Source organism: Pleurodeles waltl, chromosome 2_1, assembly GCF_031143425.1.
Source record: "Pleurodeles waltl isolate 20211129_DDA chromosome 2_1, aPleWal1.hap1.20221129, whole genome shotgun sequence".
In the NCBI taxonomy this organism is placed as follows: domain Eukaryota; kingdom Metazoa; phylum Chordata; class Amphibia; order Caudata; family Salamandridae; genus Pleurodeles; species Pleurodeles waltl.
In genome coordinates, this window is record NC_090438.1 from 11,915,005 (window position 1) to 11,934,569 (window position 19,565).

The window sequence follows — 19,565 nt, forward strand, 5'->3', positions numbered from 1 at the left end:
TTTTAAATTTTTTTGGTGGCATAGGGGGGCCTTATTTGTGCCCCCCTACATGCCACTATGCTTAATAACCATTGGGCAAGGGGGCATGACTCCTGTCTTTATTAAGACAGGAGTCATTTAAATGGCGTCTGGGCGTCGAAAAAAATGGCGCAAATCGGGTTGAGGCGATTTTTTTGCCTCAACCTGACTTGCCCCATTTTAAGACGCCCTAACGCCATTTTCCCCCTACGCCGGCGCTGCCTGGTCTACGTGGTTTTTTTCCACGCACACCAGGCAGCGCCGGTCTGCTAGCGCCGGCTAACGCCATTCCATAAACACGGCGCCCGCATGGCGCTTCAGAATGGCGTTAGACGGCGCTAAATTTTTTGACGCTAAACTGCGTTAGCGCAGTTTAGCGTCAAAAAGTATAAATATGGGCCACAGTGTTCCCAGCCAGGCAGTCAGCAGCTTCGTATCAACACAGCATGTCTGCACACATCCACAACTTGAATCCTCTTCAGGCGCTTCTGCTCTTTACTCCCAACCATCGCCCCACGGCAAAATCTCTCACAAGAATCTCACATGACCTCCGCCCCTCCTCCTCAGGGAGCAGTTCTAACTAAACAAGCTGTCAGCGCTGCTGCCCACTAGGTGGCGTCCACAGACCAAGAAAATATCTTGTGTGATGGAGCCATCAACACTTCAAAGATATTTCATCTTGACCACCAGCAGCATCACCGGCATGTTTCAGAGCCTGTATGTACAATGGTAACTATGCTCCATTGTTTAAGGGCAAAGAAGCAGTGAGGCTGGAACCTTTCATAGGTTCTTAAATTTCTACCGCCTCACATGAAATGCTCATATTGAAGCTTACAAAACAGTTTGAATTACTTGTTTCTAAAAGAAAGAACAGCAAACGAGCTGCAAAAATACGTAAGAATCTGGGAGAATAGTGGACTTGCATTTGGTGGGAGGTTCTTGCCAGCACCACGGTAACGTACAGAAGACAACACCTTAGGGAGCAAAATGTTAAGTAGCTGCCACTCACCCGGAAATACAACTAATGCACTTCGGAAGCAAGCTACTTAAACACAACCATGAAGGACATGTGTCCGTTTAAATACACTATTCAAGTTCTTCCCTCTCTTTTGCAGTTGGATGGATTTGAGTGTGAAATGAACGATAAGATTATGCCGCTATAAGGTGCAGAGAACATCCGGAGATATTTAACTTTAGTTTCGTATTTAAAGAGTCTTTCATTCCTGTCCAGTCTGTACCTGTGTTTTACCAAATACTGCCAGTTTATTCTTTAGAATGGCTCTGGTTTAGTGTTGAAATTGGCATTTGTATAGTACTTCGATACAGCTAATGTGGTCTCAACACTGGTTTTACTACGTCGATGTACAAGAGCTGATTTTAAAAAGTCGATTTTTGTGTTTTTTTTCAAGAAATAATTTTATGTATGCTTTGGAATTGTTTAATGAATGAAAATGCCATTTTTATGTAGACTGAGAACCCGGAAGGCGCCTTGCAGTGCACATGTAATTGAGAAGAAAAGTATATGCTGTCTGGCTACTGTATGCCTGTTGTTAGAATTGGGGTCTTTGGTTGGCAGTCAGGTTACCCCTTGTCCAAGGACACTCACTCTAGTCAGGGTAAGTCACACACAATCCAAATCATCCTGTGCCCACCCTCTGGTAGCTTGGCACTGAACAGTCAGGCTTAACTTAGGAGGCAATGTGTAAAGTATTTGTGCAATAAATCATGCAATAACACAGCATAGCACCACAAAAATACACCACACAGTGTTTAGAAAAATATATAATATTTATCTGATAAGATGCAGGTCAAAACGATTAAAATGTAATAAGTATATGTTGAGATATCACTGTTAAAGTGATATGCAGTGTCTTTAGTCTTTAAAAAGCAATAAATGTCTCTTTCAAGCACAAAGTACCTGGTTCACATGCAAAATCTCTGCAAAGAACTGCAGAGGAGGAGATGCGTGGAAACAAAGATGGTGTGCGTTGATTTCTTGGGCCGCACACAGCGATGCGCCGTTTAGTTTTCACGCAGGGACGGCTGTGCGTCAATTTCCAGCGCTTGGTTGTGGATTCTCTTCGGGTTGTGGGGATTTCGAATGCCCCGGGGATGTTGCGTGGCTTTCTGGCACTGACAGGATGAAGCCACAGGGGCTGCGTCGATGCGGTGGGCGTTGCAGGGAAATTTCTACCGAACGGCAGGCACTGCGTCGATTCCTCTCTGGAAGTCGGGCTGTGTCGTTCCAGCTCGGCTGTGCATTGATCCAGTGGCCGTGCGTCTAACTTTTGGTCGCTACACTGGCGCTGCGTCGATCTTCTCATTGCAAAGTTGGGCTGCGTCATTTCAGTTTGGCATGCAGTGAATTTTTCACCGTCGTGCAGGCTGTGCGTAGTTTCTGGCAGGCTGTGTGTCAATTTTTGCCACATGAGGAGTCCGTTTTGTAGAAATGAAGTCTTTTTGGTCTTGATACTTCAGGGAACAGGAGGCAAGCTCTATCCAAGCCCTTGGAGAGCACTTCTTCACCACAGCCAGAGAGCAGCAAGGCAGCAGGGCAACAGCAAAGCAGCAGTTCTTCACAGAAAGCAGACAGGTGAGTCCTTTGGGCAGCCAGGCAGTTCTTCTGGGTAGGATGCAAGTTCTGGTTCAGGTTCTCTTCTCCAGGAAGTGTCTGAGTTGGTAGGGCAGAGGCCCTGTTTAAATACCCAAATGTGCCTTTGAAGTGGGGCAGACATCAAAGAGTGGCTTAGAAGTGCACAAGGTCCCCTTTCAGTTAAATTCTGTCTGCCAGGGTCCCAGTAGAGGGTGTGGCAGTCCTTTGTGTGAGGCCAGGCTACAGTCCTTTGACATGTAAGTGTCAGGCCCTTCACCCTCCCAGCCCAGGAAGAACCATTCAAAATGCAAATGTATGCAAGTGAGGCTGAGTATCCTGTGTTTGGGGTGTGTCTGAGTGAATGCACAAGGGAGCTGTCAACTAAACCCAGCCAGACGTGGATTGTAAGGCACAGAAGGATTTAAGTGCAGAGAAATGCTCACTTTCTAAAAGTGGTATTTCTCAAGTATTAATATAAAATCCAACTTCACCAGTCAGCAGGATTTTGTATCACCATTCTGGCCATACTAAATATGACCTTCCTACTCCTTTCAGATCAGCGGCTACCAGTCAAACAATATATGAGGGCAGCCCCAATGTTAGCCTATGGAGGGAGCAGGCCTCACAGCAGTGTAAAAACACATTTAGGAGTTTTACACCACCAGGAGATGTAAACTACACAGGTACATGTCCTGCCTTTTACCCACACAGCGCCCTGCCCTAGGGGTTACCTAGGGCCTACCTTAGGGGTGATGTATATGAAGAAAAAGGGGAGTTTTAGGCTTTGCAAGTACTTTTAAATGACAAGTCGAATTGGCAGTGAAACTGCACAGACAGGCCTTGCAATAGCAGGCCTGAGACAAGGTTAAGGAGCTACTTAAGTGGGTGGCACAATCAGTGCTGCAGGCCCACTAGTAGCATTTAATCTACAGGCCCTGGGCACATGTAGTGCACTTTACTAGGGACATATAATTAAATTAAATAATTCAGTTGGGTATGATCCAATGTTACCATGTTTAAAGGGAGAGAGCATATGCACTTTAGCACTGGTTAGCAGTGGCAAGTGTGCAGAGTCTAAAAACCAGCAAAAACAGTGTCCAAAAAGTGGAGGGAGGCAGATAAAAGGTTAGGGGTGACCACCCTAAGGCTGTCAGGTCTAACACCTGTAATTATACATGCAGTTCTCACTGTTTAGTTGAACTGCTCCCGGCTGCACTCAATGAGTACATGGGAAATTCTATATACCCGTTGTGCTTCCCTTCTGTTCCAAATGTCAACTCCAGCATAGTTGTTTCTCATCTAAGATTAATTTTATATCATTCTTGTTATGCAAGGAGGCACAGAAGGAAGAAGCTTGAAGAGGGAATGGGAGCCAGGAGCTCTGATGGTGGGTGGGGAAAGTGGTATTCTATTGGAATTAGCATGGCAGATTTAAATTAGGATGATAAATAGCAACATTTTCTTTTTTTGATGCAGATACAGAAAGAAAGGAAGTGCTTTAGATATATGCAGGGCCAATGGAATTATATGGTGGAAAAGACAAAATTATGAGGCAGGGTTGACCAATTTATATGGCAAGAAAAGTCCAGGTATGAATTTACAATGCCAATAGCTCTAACTCAAGCAAATGCGAGAGCTATTGCATTGCAAATGTTTGTTCTTAATGTTTCTAGTCCTTTCGTGCTGTGTTTTAAAATAGAGCCTTCACACTTTTTTAAATGTACCAACCCACAAGACCTGTATTGGTACTTTGGATCGGTAAGTAAAAAGCGGAAAACACCAACATCATTTAGCAGGCAGATGATTGCATGTTGAATGTGGTCATGTTCCTTTTTTGATAGCCATGTGGTACAGAAATTTCAGTACAGTATGGCCACAAAAGATTGGAAAAGCCATGGCTTTCCTAATGCTTGTTTAACTCCTATTGATAAACCTTATTCACTGAGGTTGTTCTTTTTTAAATATTTAAATGTAATTTCGCCTGGGGCAGGCTTGAAGCTGCACGTTAAGCGCATTTAAGATGTGAACTGGTGTGTATCATACAAGGCAGCACTGGACTCAGTGCTTAATTTGTAAATAGAAACGTGCCGGTGCTCAGAGCTCTCCTCTGAAACATGCGGGTGCTGCAATTAAATGTGCGAGAATGGAATACTGAGGCAGCTAATCCTGAACTAACCTTGGGTCCCTTCAATTCATTCAAAGCCAGTTCCTGTCCCTTCAGCTCACTCTTGCAGCTTTCTGCTTTCTCCCTTTGTGACGCTTTTTCATTTTTCTCTTCCTCCGTCTTTCCCAAATGTGTCTTTTGCTCGCAGTAAATGCTTGAGACAGAAGAATAAGCCCTGGCCCTCAAAAATAAGTTCTGGTGCTCAGCACCGGAAGCAACAAGCACAAATTAAGCACTGACTGGACGCCTCATTCATGTAATGCATGGCTGTGAAAACTCACCGGACAAGGAGAGATCTCTCGAGGTCGCTCAGGTAGGAGTGCTCGTTGTTGACAGACATCATGGACGTGAAACCATCACAAGGCACGTGCTCGGGTTTGACACAGTAAAAGTATTCTCCATCTCTATCGTCGGCGTACTCGCACAGCTGCTTTTCTGTCTGTATTTCAAAGTTGCACTTGGTTTTGACGCTGTGGGTCTGGCTGGTGAATGTGCCAGTAAAATCCACATTTTCAAATCCTTGGTTTCTTGCCTTCCATATGGCTGCGTTGGCCTCACTGGGATGTAGCAGGAGCAAGGATACCTTCACTCTGCCCTCCCAAAAGAGGGTAAAGTGGGCGTAGTATGTTCCATTATTAAAATCCTCAATCTTCCCAGAAGCCCCCGCTCCGAGCTCAGGTGAAAAGACTCTGCCAATGAACAGGTCTCCCCCATATTTCTTTCTGTTCCCCAAATAGTCAAGCGCATCAATCCTTATGGTTAATTGATCGCCAACACAGTAGCTTTGCCTGGGGTTTATCAGAGAGGTCCGGCTCTTCTCAGCGCTGGACGTCTGGCCCTTGTCGGTGTAAGTCACACGGGGGATCATCTGATCGATGCTGCTGAACATGTTGTCCACTTCCAGGCCGAGGGCCGTCTGATTAGATCTCAGCTGAGCCTTCATCACCAACCTCGAGAAGTTAGAAGGATGCAAACACGAACAAGTGGAATTCTAAAACACAAAGGAAGATTTGAGTTTGAATTAATGTGGTGCATGCAATCTGGATTACTGTGCTGCAATATCTCCTTTAATCATCAAGCAACGTAACATGGTGTGGTATTTTACAGACATTCACTGTCATGTCCTCCACAGCCACCTGTGTCCACACATCTGAAGGGCTGAGGGACGGAGTACTCCAAACCTACCTGCAGAATACACTGAAAAGTGAAAAGAATGCTGAATAATCAACTGTGTAAAAAACAAACTCAACCTTTGATTGTTTTAGAAATGGTGACATCGTATTTTTGTGGCGTTGTGAATTATTGGGGTATCCCTAATTTCTGTAGTGACCCACATTTCCCATGGCTATGACATTGCATACTTGTCTTTCATGAGTGTTAGAGGGTGCGGGCGGCCCACAAGGCCTTTGGATGAAACACCAAGCCTTCCTTAGCTCTCACTAGTGTGTCCAATGAAACTGCTATGCCAGAAACTCACAGTTTAAATGCAAGTGCATACTCTGCAGTTGCTGAGCTAGAGGGGGCAGCCAAGAGTGCTGTGCCCCCTCACCCTTCTTTCATTGTTCTTCCCAGTGCACCCTCAACCCTGGGAAGGGGCGAACACAACATAGCATCCATTTAGTGAATTCACATCAGTTGATTTTGCTAGTAAAGTCTCTCTTATGACCTGCAACTCTTCGTTTGGCCTCTTACCAATTATTTTTGTTCTCTGATTTCTTTTCTATATTTCCATGTTCAGTTTTCGACCTGTACCAAGGTTATAATCCAAGTAGTGACAGAACGAACACGCTGCAATTATCTCAATGTGGCAGACACTCTGTAGTGGCTTATCACTACTCTCATGCACACTTCAGTCGCATAGCTCCTCCCCTAATACATGCACACTTCAGCCGCATAGCTCCTCCCCTAATACATGCACACTTCAGCCGCATAGATCCTCCCCTAATACATGCACACTTCAGCCGCATAGCTCCTCCCCTAATACATGCACACTTCAGCCGCATAGCTCCTCCCCTAATACATGCACACTTCAGCCGCATAGATCCTCCCCTAATACATGCACACTTCAGCCGCATAGCTCCTCCCCTAATACATGCACACTTCAGCCGCATAGCTCCTCCCCTAATACATGCACACTTCAGCCGCATAGCTCCTCCCCTAATACATGCACACTTCAGCCGCATAGCTCCTCCCCTAATAGATGCACACTTCAGCCGCATAGCTCCTCCCCTAATACATGCACACTTCAGCCGCATAGATCCTCCCCTAATACATGCACACTTCAGCCGCATAGCTCCTCCCCTAATACATGCACACTTCAGCCGCATAGATCCTCCCCTAATACATGCACACTTCAGCCGCATAGCTCCTCCCCTAATACATGCACACTTCAGCCGCATAGCTCCTCCCCTAATACATGCACACTTCAGCCGCATAGCTCCTCCCCTAATACATGCACACTTCAGCCGCATAGCTCCTCCCCTAATAGATGCACACTTCAGCCGCATAGCTCCTCCCCTAATACATGCACACTTCAGCCGCATAGATCCTCCCCTAATACATGCACACTTCAGCCGCATAGCTCCTCCCCTAATACATGCACACTTCAGCCGCATAGCTCCTCCCCTAATACATGCACACTTCAGCCGCATAGCTCCTCCCCTAATACATGCACACTTCAGCCGCATAGCTCCTCCCCTAATAGATGCACACTTCAGCCGCATAGCTCCTCCCCTAATACATGCACACTTCAGGCGCATAGATCCTCCCCTAATACATGCACCCTTCAGCCGCATAGCTTCTCCCCTAATACATGCACACTTCAGCGGCATAGCTCCTCCCCTAATACATGCACACTTCAGCCGCATAGCTCCTCCCCTACTAGATGCACACTTCAGTCGCATAGCTCCTCCCCTAATACATGCACACTTCAGCCGCATAGCTCCTCCCCTAATACATGCATACTTCAGCCGCATAGCTCCTCCCCTAACAGATGGTGGCAGATGATTTGTCATTGTGCTTGCCCCTTACTCAGGATCCAGAATAACAACCAATAGAGCTTTCTATATGGTGCTGTATCGGAACCTCCCTCATGGCTGTCCCATTTGAGCCCAAGACAGGGCACCACTTGTGTTGGTGTTGCTGCCTGTGTTAAATGAGCTGGACTTGTTTTGGCAATGCCACATCACCACATTCAGAGAGCTGATGAATTCAACAGATGATATAAACAAGATACTAATGTGGGCTGCATAGGGAAACAGACATGAGCCACTGTTAACTCCTGTTTCACAACCCCTGGCACCACACTCATGGAAAGTGTGTATAGGCGCCTAGGCCTGTCCTTGACAATACGTGGTCCATGCCATGTGTGCATCATATAAAGTGCTGATGGCATTGTATCATGTTTTATTAAATTATAGTGTGATCCTGACCCTTTTCTCTAACTCTATTTACCCCTCTTGTGTAAAGTTGTGTACTGAGGCCAGTGGATCCACTTTGTATGTTGTTTATTTAGCATGGCACCAGATGAAGAGAAGGATAAGGACAGCTTTCCACTGACAATGGAAGCTTAGTCCCCGAATTCCTGTGGCTGGAGAGTACAGAGCCAGACACTGAGGTGAGAAGAATGAGAAAAAGGACCTTTTAGGAAATCCAATTAATTCCTTATAGCAAACGACTGCTGTTTAGGGCTTACAGAGCACTGCCATTTGGTAGATGGAAGGATGGGGGGTGGAACTGCTGTTTCTCTTATTGAAGGTGAGGAATTTACCAGGCAGGACCTGCCCTTTTATTTCTCTTTGATCACTGCTTCAGGAGGGCTAATGTCAGCCAGGTGCAGAGATCACACGTGGTGCCCTGGTTCAGGAAGGTGGGAGAAACTTGTAGACAGTGGCTTTGAAGTGCAAGGAATTCTCAGCCTCCCCTGCCCTGGCTCCAAGCTGGATGGAGTAACAATACAGGGTCAATAGGCCCTTTGTGTGTGGACAGGACACAGCCCATTCAGGTGTAAGTGAGGCTTTGTCCAGCTCCTTCCTCCCCCCTCTCCGGGATCGCTCATCAAGTCCCACCTAAACTCCCCATTGTGTGTGGATGCCTAGGAGGAATACACAAAGCCCAACTGCGCCCAGTCATGTGACCAAAGACAGGTTTCAAGCACCAAATGGCCAAGGTAAGAAAATGCCAACTTTCTAAAAGTGGCATTTTCAGAAATGCACTTTAATAACTGACTTCACCATAAGTTAGAATTTTAAATTGTGATTCCAGAGACACCATGCTTGAAGAAAGTATTCCTTTCCGTTTGGAAATTGCACTTATATAATGTAATAAGGCACCTCCAATGTTATCCCATGGACAAGCTAGGCATTGCAGCAGTGAAAACTAATTTAAGCATTTTTCACTACCAGACCATGTAAAAGTTAAAAGTATATATCCTACTTCTTTAAATACATTACACCCAGCCCTCTGGGCTGTCCAGGGCGCCCCCTAGGGATGACTTATATTTATTAAAAATAATGTTTTGGGCCTGGCAAAAGATATATTTTACCAGGTTGAAATGCCAGTTTAAAACTGCACCCACAGGCTCTACAATGGCAGGCCTGAGACTTGTTTGAAAGGGCTACTTAAGTGGGTGGAATAATCAGTGCTGCAGGGCCAGTAGTTGCATTTTAATTACAGTCCTTGGGCACAGTTAGTGCACTTTACTAGGAACTTAGAAGTAAATTAAAAGTGCTTATTTGGTATAAGCTAATTCCACCATGTTTAAATGGGAGAGCACAAACACCATTGCACTGCTTAGCTGCGGTAAAGTGCACAGAGTCCTACTGCGAACAAAAATGAATCCAGCAAAAAGTTTGGGGATGACAGAAAGACCCAAGTCCAACTCTTATTAAAATTGTAATCCATGTTTACAGCCCTGCAATTTGTTTTATTTCAATTGGGCTGTGTAGCATTTAGTTCCGATGTGTAATTAAAATACTCACTTTTCATATAAAAGATAATCACTGTACTGGACATTAAGTTATTGTGTCTATTGATTGGCTTTTGAGTACTGAGCTCTTGTCCCCCAAAGTGCCTCTCTGAGAAGCCCGTGACAACTCACCCTTGCTTAGCCTGCAAGTCAAGTGTGGCAAAGGTTGTACTTTGCCAAGTTTGCAGAGCCATAGTAGGATGAACCCCAGAACCCCTGTGGATAACAACTTCAACGAGTATGTTTTGGGGCTCCAGACACCGCTGTCTACCTGTGCTCACGCAGGGAGTCTGGCATTTAAAATGCATGCAGGCAATGCAGGAAAGCAGGTCACTATCCCTCTGTGTATTAACAGTCCTCTTTCAATCTAAGAAGCCATCTACCCCTCCAAACATACAGTGATTTTATCTTTGCTTTAGACCACGTGCAGTGCTCCACTGCCTTTCAGCTAGATTCACACTATATAAATGCCAAATACATTCATTCATACATGCATGGTGAAGCACTCCACTATGCAACATAGGCTGAATCTCTACAATGGCTTATCATTAGCATTATCACATATGGGGCAGCTGCAGTGTAAAACCTTGTGCCATTGCTTTGTTGAACAGGAAAGGAATTCAAAAACTGTAATTAATTCTGGAGTCAGAGGCAACTTAGTTGAGAGGAAGACAAAGTAAAAACACCAAAGGCAGGTTTACCATTGTGGGAGGAGATAGGGCAAGATATAGGGTGACCAGACTTCCTAAGCTACCAATGCGTGCAGGCTAGTGACCCAGTTCTACAATTTGTTAATTGAAATATATATATTTTTTCGGAGTTAGGAGTTGTTTAATTACAGATTCCTCAGTACTGTATTACATAACACAATGGCTACCAAGTGCCTACATGTCTTACATGGCACTTTCAGCCAGTTCTAGCCATTCAGCCAATAAGAATAAGTATCATGTGAACCAATACTGTTAATGGGAATAGCCAAGATACAAGTCTCAGAATACCTAGTACTGCTAGTTTAAAATAAAGCTAAGGATGTCACGTATGGCATGGGAAATTTAGGAGTACTGGCATTCCATCTGCTGCATTAACTAACCTAATAAACGTATGCTTCACGTTGCACCCAGCTGACAGTCTGAGCATTTATCAACAAAGGTTGCAGATGCAACTTCAGGTCTCGGCTCGGTAGCGGCCACAGCAGATCTTCAAAACTCATAGTGCAATGGTGTCTGGGTGAGTCTAGCATAGGTTTGTAGTAAAAAGGTACCCTTCCAGTACAATGTACTATGCCTAGACAAACTGTAAATCTTTTCTTACTTTGTATGTGTGCTGTACAGTGTGGCGAACAAGTAATGTCAGAAAAGACAAAGAAAGGTATTTCTCCTTTTAACGCCTGCTTCAAAGTGCCACTGTTTTTTGGTGCTAATCCCTGCCTACTATTGATAGTAGATAGAGTTTTGCATCACAAACATGGGTGGAGTGCCCATGCACCACACATGTGATGTGCCTCTGATGCAGAGTAAGGCAAAGCAGTGCTTTGCGCTGCTTTGTGTTACTTTTAGGCAACTTTCTATTGTGGGTTTGTATGACTTTTGTGATGCAACCCTAGCACAAAAGGATTGTGAATTTGACTCTAAGTAATTTGCCCAGAATCACGGAACATTGGGTCAAGCACTGAGGCTTGTATTCGAAACCTTGATCCCCAGGTTTCATGGTGTCAGCATCTAAAGACGATAAACCACATCTCCATCCAGAAATATACACCTAAAAACGCTCCCTTTCTTTCCTATTTTCTCTGCTTTTCTCAGTGTGCCCAGGTTTTGAAATTAGATAATATTTGATAATTAATTGCATCATCTAAGTGCTGTGCTATTTTTACATGTTGCCAATTGCTTAAAAATGAATTGCTTCAAATGTATTATCCTATTTTGTTCTTCTTCCTTGGCTTCACATGGAGTCAAATGAATTCATTTTGAAAACCTAGTGTATGGGATGATTACATACTGCAAATTCTTTGGCATGCCGTGAAATTATACAAACATTGGGCCTCATTTACAAGAAATGATGCATCATTAATTGCGGCAACAATGTGTCAAAAATACTTGTGCTACAGTACACCAGATTCTTTCACCATGGAAGCGCCATATTTCCAATATGGCGCACCATCGGCCAATGAAACTGGCTGCAGCAGAAAAAATGACTCATCCGTGTGCTTTTTGTCACAGGCAAATCTGATGCTACTGCTGCAAAAGAGAGTAATGTAAATTAGCCCTGCATCACTTTTGTGCATGGACAAACAATGGCATACTTCACAGAAGAGTGCCTATGGAGCAGGCAGCAGATGCCAGGACCACTACTCTAGCACCATCCAGGATGTCCAGACAGACTCACTAGGATAGAGAAAGAGGAGGTTCAATCTTCAATGAAAATGAGAATGATATCTTGATCACTGAGGAGGCAGAGCACCAACATCAGCTTTTCATCACCTCAAAGTTGCCACTAGGGAGGAAGGAGACCATTTGGCAGTCCATCCTAGACAAGATAAAAAAACTGGCCAACAACTTGAAGACAGCAAGGGAGGAGGGAGTGCAGCGCCCCAGGAGGAGCTGGATGCCTTGTAGGAGTGGGTGACAGCTGTCATCCCAGACAAGATAGTATAGCACACAAGGAACAATCACGGATACAGGGTACAGTTAACGGGGGCTCCTCTGGGCTGTATGCAGAGCATAGGACAGGAATCTGGACCATGTCCCATTAACCTTTACTGAAATGTCACTCTCACTGCCCACTAATATGCCGCACTGCTCAGTCAGTCTATGACACATGTGTGATGCGCATCGCCAATCCATGTCAATCAGTGTATACTGGCATGAGTAGTGCAATACACAAAATGGGTCACCAGAACCATAGTTCAAAAACATGTAGGCCCAATCACAAGGTAAGCAGCACGGGGCAGCAATGCAAAACACCTTTCTGTGCTACTAAGTGCCACATGGAAAGGGGAGAAACAGCCTCTAATGACTAGATGTTGTGCATTACTGTTCTCTGCCCCTGCATTGATCCACACTGGGCAGGACATTGCCAAATTGGCAGTACTCTTGCAATATTTGGTCAGGATGACTCCACTGCAGACAGGATTGTCCCTGTGCAGAAAGGGACACCCTCATGCACACAAACAATAATGTCTGACATTGTACTCTTCCTATGTGTGATGCAGAATGCAGCACACAAAAAAGAGTAAAAAAACAAAGCAACACCTGCCTAGGTTCAGTGAACTAGGGAATAAGTAACAAGGAATGTTGTAAGAGACAACACTCCTTGGTACAGTCCCTCCAGGGAGGTGTCACTACAGCCACTTATTTAGCCTTGCTGCAATACATATCTCCAATAGCAGAAAGATCTGTGCAAAGTTGAGCATTGTGGCATTGTATAAATGGGTCTGCAGCTCCCCCCACTGGTGTGTCACAAATAGTGAAGTACCAGCAGCAGAAGCTGCATGAACATATTCACCATGGACTGCAACAACATGTCATGCATGGACCCCATAACCCTATACAACCTGATGGGAAACATGCGGGTCCCCTTGTACCATGAGGCTGATGTGTCTGACATGGGCCCATGAACATAGGCATGCACTGTTACAAAGCCAATAGCATGTGCCTGTCAAAGGGGAAACAGCTCACCTCAGTGGGGTGAGGGTGAAGGGGGTCAGGTGTGTGGTATGTGAAGTATTAACACATAGAAACATACCACGAGCCAAATGCAGATTATTTCTAATAACAATACATATCGCTCAGCTGCCCTCATGTGCATGGTGACAACACATTTTTAGGGACCAGCTGAACCCATGTATTGTACTAAATCGGGTTGAGTCAGGGGCAATGATAGTGATGCACATCAGAAAACCATTTGTTTGGACCTCACCCAATTAAGGATTGTCCATCTGGCTGAACTTCCCTATTGGCAATCTGATCATTCTCTCCCTCACTGAAACACTACTCTTACACATATGTGCAATGCAATCTATAGCCAGTTGGACCCTGTCTGGACATTCTGTGGCTCTGATGAAATGTTGGGGTTGTTGAACCAAGGACTGCCATTTGCAACTTGCCTCTATGTCCACTTGTAAATGAAATCCCCTTCCCCATAGAGCTTGTTGAATGTCTTTTAATTATAAGACGGAGTACACCTTGTTGTTTTTGCTGGCCTATAACACAGATTCACAAAATTAAATTGTGTGCAATAGATATATTACAAAATGAGACCAGGGCAAAGATAAACGGGTATGGGAAACATATGTGCATCTGAACTAACAAGTAATTACCAAACTTGCATGTATGGAGTTCTACAAATAAAAATCTGTCAATGGTCATGCAAAAATATGTGACTGCTCAGGTGGCAGATATGTTAATGGATGCTAGCACACAATCGACCATGATGTGACAATCAAATGGTTCAAAGGAGAGTGAGGACATTAATGGGAACAGTATGTGAGCCTACATAACCTTGAGAACTTACACTTGAATCACGTATTTGCTGTTACATAACATTTGGCTTCACTTATAGCACGAAGTACAACTTTTGGATGAAAATCTGTTTGTGGCCTATTGACCATCTACAGCAAGAATGACACTTTCTCTGCACAACCCATCCATTTAGTCATTTCATTTCAAACATACTGGGAGAAAGTAGTCACTTTCTAGCATGGTTACTCCCATTTTTGGCCTGTTTGTCATTGTGTTTTTACTGTCTCACTGGGATCCTGGTAGCCAGGACCACAGTGCTCATAGTTTGTGGTCTATATGTGTTGTCAGTATGCTTTACTGTGTCACTGGAGTTCTGCTAACCAGAACTCCAGTGCTTATGCTCCCTCAGTGTACCAAATTTGTCACTATAGTTTAGTGACTCCATATGCCAATTCTGATTGGCACACTGGACCCCCCTTATAAGTTGCTAGTATATGGTACCTAGGTACCCAGGGCATTGGGGTTCCAGGAGATCCTTATGAGCTGCAGCATTTCTTTTGCCACCCATTAGGAGCTCATACAAACATTCCTTCAGGACTGCCATTGCAGTCTGAGTGAAATAGTGCACGCACTATTTCACAGCCATTTTTCACGGCACTGTGTAACGTATTTCTCACCTATATGTCTAACCTTCATTTACTGAAGGCTAGGTGCAAAGTTACTGTGTGTGAAAGCACCCTTGCACAAGCAAAGTTGCCCCCACATTGTCCAGGACCAATTTCCCAGACTTCGTGAGTGCAGAGACACCATTTTAAGCGTGCACTACATATAAGTCAATACATATATGTAGCTTTACGATGGTAACTCTGAATATGGCCATGTGAGGTGTCTAAGATTGTGAAATCGAACCCCCCATCCAAACCTGGTATAATAGGGCCAATTCCATGCACCCTGGAGGCTCCACCATGGACCCCCAGTACTGCCAAACCAGCTCTCTGAGGTTTCCAATGCAGCCCCAGCTGCTTCCACCTCAAAGACAGGTTTCTGCCCTCCTGGGGATTGAACAGCTCAATCCCAGGAAGGAATAACAATGCATTTCCTTTTGGAAAGGGGTGTTACACCCTCTCCCATTGGAAATAGGTGTTACTGGCATGGGAGGGGTATCCTCCCAGAGCCTCTGGAAACCCTTTGAAGGGCACAAAAATGGTGTCCTCCTTGCATAATCCAGTCTACACTGGTATAGGGACCCCCAGGCCCTGCTCTGGCATGAAACTGGACAAAGGAAAGGGGAGTGGCCACTCCCCTATCCATCACCACCCCAGGGGTGGTGCCCAGAGCTCCTCCAGAGTATCCCTGGCATTAGCCATCTTGGATTTCAAGGTGTGGTGACCCTCTGGGAGCATCTGAGTGACCAGTGCCAGCAGCTGATGTCAGAGACCACTCCTGATGGGTGCATACCTGGGTAGGTAGCCAATCCCCCTCTCAGGGCTTTTTAGGGTCTCTGCTCTGGGTGTTTCCTCAGATTAAATTTTCAAGATTCCTCCAGGACTCCTCTGCATCCTCTGCTTCAGCTTTTGACTGTTGGATCAACCACAGACTGCTCCAGGAACTGTTGTAACTGCAACAAAGTATCCAGGAAGGCTCCTGTGACCTGCAACATCAGCTCCAGCCATCAACTGCAACAGTTTTCAAGATGTGCACGCTCTGAGAATTGCCTGTCTTCAACCTGCACCAGAAGAACCGAAGGAATCTCCTGTGGAATTATGGAGTCACTTACCTGCTTCAGCAGGCACCTCTCTGCGATGATGACGAGTACTCTGGGACTCCTCGTCTGTCGCAGAGCAAAATCCCTGGAACACAGGTGGTGGACCAAAGTGACCCGACTGTCCAAAGGTCCAGCTGCCCAAATTTGGTGGAGGTAAGAGCTTGCCTCCCTGTGCCAGACAGTACCCCTGTGCATCACATCCTCTGCAGCTCCTGGGGCTGATGTGCACTTCTTCCTAAAAAAATGTGTGCACAGAGTAGCCCAGGTCCCCAGCACTCCATCCTGTGATGCACAGCTCTCTGAGTTGTTCACCAGCAGCGCAGGATCCTCCTGTGTAGTGCTGTGATGGCCACACTTTGCAACTCCTTTGTCCCCGTGTTCTGGGTCCTCCCGTGGGTGCTGCCTGGTCTTCTGAGGGCTCTCTGAAGTGCTGAGAGCCCACTCTGTCTCCTTAGTCCAAGTTGAGACTCCCAGGTCACTCCTGCGTCCAGGCAGCTCATCTTTGATGCAAACCATGTACTTGCGTGAACCAAGGCTCGTTGGCGGAATCCAGTGACAGCCTGCACCCAACAACTCGATGTGGGACATCTCTTGCACCAAGCAGAAACCTGCAGCTATCTTCTTTGGTGCCTTTTTGTACTTTTCTTCCAACCAGAGAATCCACTTTTGCACCTTCTTCCAGTCGGGCAGGGGCTCCTGTTCTTACTGGGCTCTTCTTTGACTTCTGGACTTGGGCCCTCATTCTGACCCTGGCGGTCGGCCCGCGAACAGACCGGAGGTATTAAAAATGGCATTCTGACCGCGGCGGTCCCCGCCGCGACCGACCGCCACTTCTCCACTCCGACCGCCACGGCGGTCATGACCGCCGGGCTGGAGTTTGCGCACTCCGGCCCGGCGGTCGTCCCAAGACCGCCAAGGGTATTATGACCCTGCCTACCGCCGCGGTTTCTTGCGGGCGGGAACCGCCGTGCGAACCATGGCGGTAGGCACTATCGGGGCCAGGGAATTCCTTCCCTGGCACTGATAGGGGTCTCCCCCACTACCCACCCGAGTCCTCCCCCCACACCCTCCACCCCCCTGCCACCCCCCAGAGGTGGTACGAACCCCCTCCCCACCCCCACCCCGACATGCACATACATGCACCCCGACATGCACACACCCCCAACATGCACATATACACACCCCCTACACACACATACACAACGGGGACACATACCCGCACACATACATGCAGACATGCGCACCTGCCGAACAGCACACATTACCCATAGACACAGCAGCACCCCCCGCCCGCATACACGCACTCACACACCCCCTCTACACACTCACACGCACACCCCCATGCACGCCCACATCACACAACACCCCCCCACCCCCTCCCCTCACGGACGGTCAACTTACCTTGTGCGTTGGTCCTCCGGGAGGCGACGGGAGCCATGGGGAGGTGACCGCCAACAGAAGACCGCCAACAGAAGACCGCCACACAGAAATGTGGGTCGTAATTCTGTGGGCGGTGTTCTGCTGGCGTGGCGGTGGAGGTTGACCAGTCTCCACTTTCCCGCTGTCCGCCAGTGTGGCTGCTGGCGGTTTTCCGGCGGAACGCTCCCAGCTGTCAGAATGCGCACAGCGGCATACCGCCGCGGTCGGCGGTCTTCACCGCGGCGGTAACTCGGCGGTCTTGCGAAAAGACCGCCAAGGTCAGAATGAGGGCCTAGGTCTCCTCTCTCTTCAGGTCCAGGAATCCATAGTTGGCTTCTTGCATTCCTGCTTGGTTCTTGAACAATCCTCTACCATGACTTCTAGTGTGTTCTGAGGAAACTTGCTGTACTTTACTCCTGATGTCCTGAGCTCTGGGGTGGGTAGTTTACTTACCTTTGGTGTTTTCTTACACTCCCAGTGCCCCTCTATACACTATACTTGCCTAGGGTGGAATCCGAATTTCTCATTCCACTATTTTAGTATATGGTTTGTGTTGCCCAAGGTCCATTGAAATCTATTGTGTTTTTCAGTGTTTGCCTATTCTATGACTGTTTACTTACCTGATTGTGATTACTAATGTATATACTGTGTATAATACCCACCTCCAGAAGGAGTATAGCCTCTAATATATTTTGGCCTTGTGTCACTAAAATAAAGTACTTTTATTTTTGGTAACACTGAGTATTGTCTTTTATTGTGTATAAGTACTGTGTGACTATAGCGGTATTGCAAGAGCTTTGCATGTCTCCTAGTAAAGCCTTGGCTGCTCTGCTGCAGCTATCCCTAGACAGCCTAAGCTGCTAGACACTGCCTACATTTAACTAATAATGGATAACTTGACCTGGTACAAGGTTTAAGTACCTTAGGTGACCACTACAAACCAGGCCAGCCTCCTACAGTCATTGCCCACACCCGTAGGCCATATCTTTGGTCAGCTTAAAAGGAAAAAGGAAGATGAACCAGTCAATACATTTTTGACAAACTGACACAGTGGCTCTGAATGTCTCGTGACATATACATTTAGGAGCATATTTACAAGCGGCTTGCCTGGCAGTAGCGTTACTTTTTATGCCAAACCTGTGGTAGCAGGCTGGAAGCCCAATATCTACAAAGCCATGCAAAGCCCATCCAGTTGCTGTTTGAGGCCTAGGTGCTATCTGATGCAGCAAATGGATGATTGATTGCCTCCGTAGATGGTAGTTGGTGATGACCTCATCCTCCGTTAGGTCAAGGTAGCTAACCCACTGCCGATATGTGCACTGCTTTCTCCTGCTCTGCCTTGGGGTGAGGAGTTGGGTGGCAGTGCTTGTGGGTGGGGTAGCTGGAGTTGTCACCTTCTCAGTGCCACTCCCAGCTTCAATGTGAGGAGCTCCATGATGTCATTGAGCTTACTAGACTCTTCTTTCTGTGTTCTCTTTATGTTACGGTGCCAGTGTGTCATTTCCTACGCCTATGTTTTGGATGCCCAGGAATTTTGAAGCATTTTTTTACACTTGGGGTAAACTTCCATCTGATGCATCACTTTTCATTTTCCTTGTAAATATTCAGACATCAGTTTTACGGTAAACCTTATGCAGGAACGCCTTACCTTGCATACATTAATACTTACCGAAGCATCCAGCAACAGGCACAGGAAACTTTCAATGCAGGACGACTAAAAGTAACACATCAGTGTCACCTTGTAAATATGGAGTACTGACTGCGCATTGTCGGAGCAAGCTCCTTGTAAATAAACTCCTAAGTTCCCACACATTGACACTTATGAAAAGGCAGTGAGGAGCATTGGTTTAAATTTCAATCTATGCAGGTGGACCAAGACGGGTGAGTTCCAGAGTGGAGTGATAGTTAAATGAAATGTTCTGTCTCACTGCAGCCCCACCTTACATTGTGGTATTCATGATGAAATAATAAATCACTTACATGCCAGTGAGCTGCCTGTCTTGATTTTTTTGCAAAAGGCACTAATAAGAGGGATAAGCAATCTGCTATTCATGGCTCTTCTCCTTACCAGAAATCAGACAAAAATGCAAACAATTGCACAAACATAACAATGCAATCTAACAGAGGGTCAATGATGCGAGTCAACAACTGTTTACAAAATAGGTATTAGCAGATTATTG

General features: G+C 46.1%; 1 protein-coding gene across 3 annotated transcripts in view; it reads right to left on the minus strand.

Annotated features, from left to right (window-relative positions):
- Positions 1-19,565, minus strand: part of LOC138260374 (NXPE family member 1-like) — a 204,884-nt gene that overhangs the window by 14,847 nt on the left and 170,472 nt on the right. For all 3 annotated transcript variants that reach the window (XM_069208800.1, XM_069208809.1, XM_069208817.1), the window contains one exon: positions 5,057-5,766. In XM_069208800.1, the coding sequence (XP_069064901.1) occupies positions 5,057-5,766 (710 nt within the window). The remainder of the gene's footprint in view (positions 1-5,056; positions 5,767-19,565) is intronic.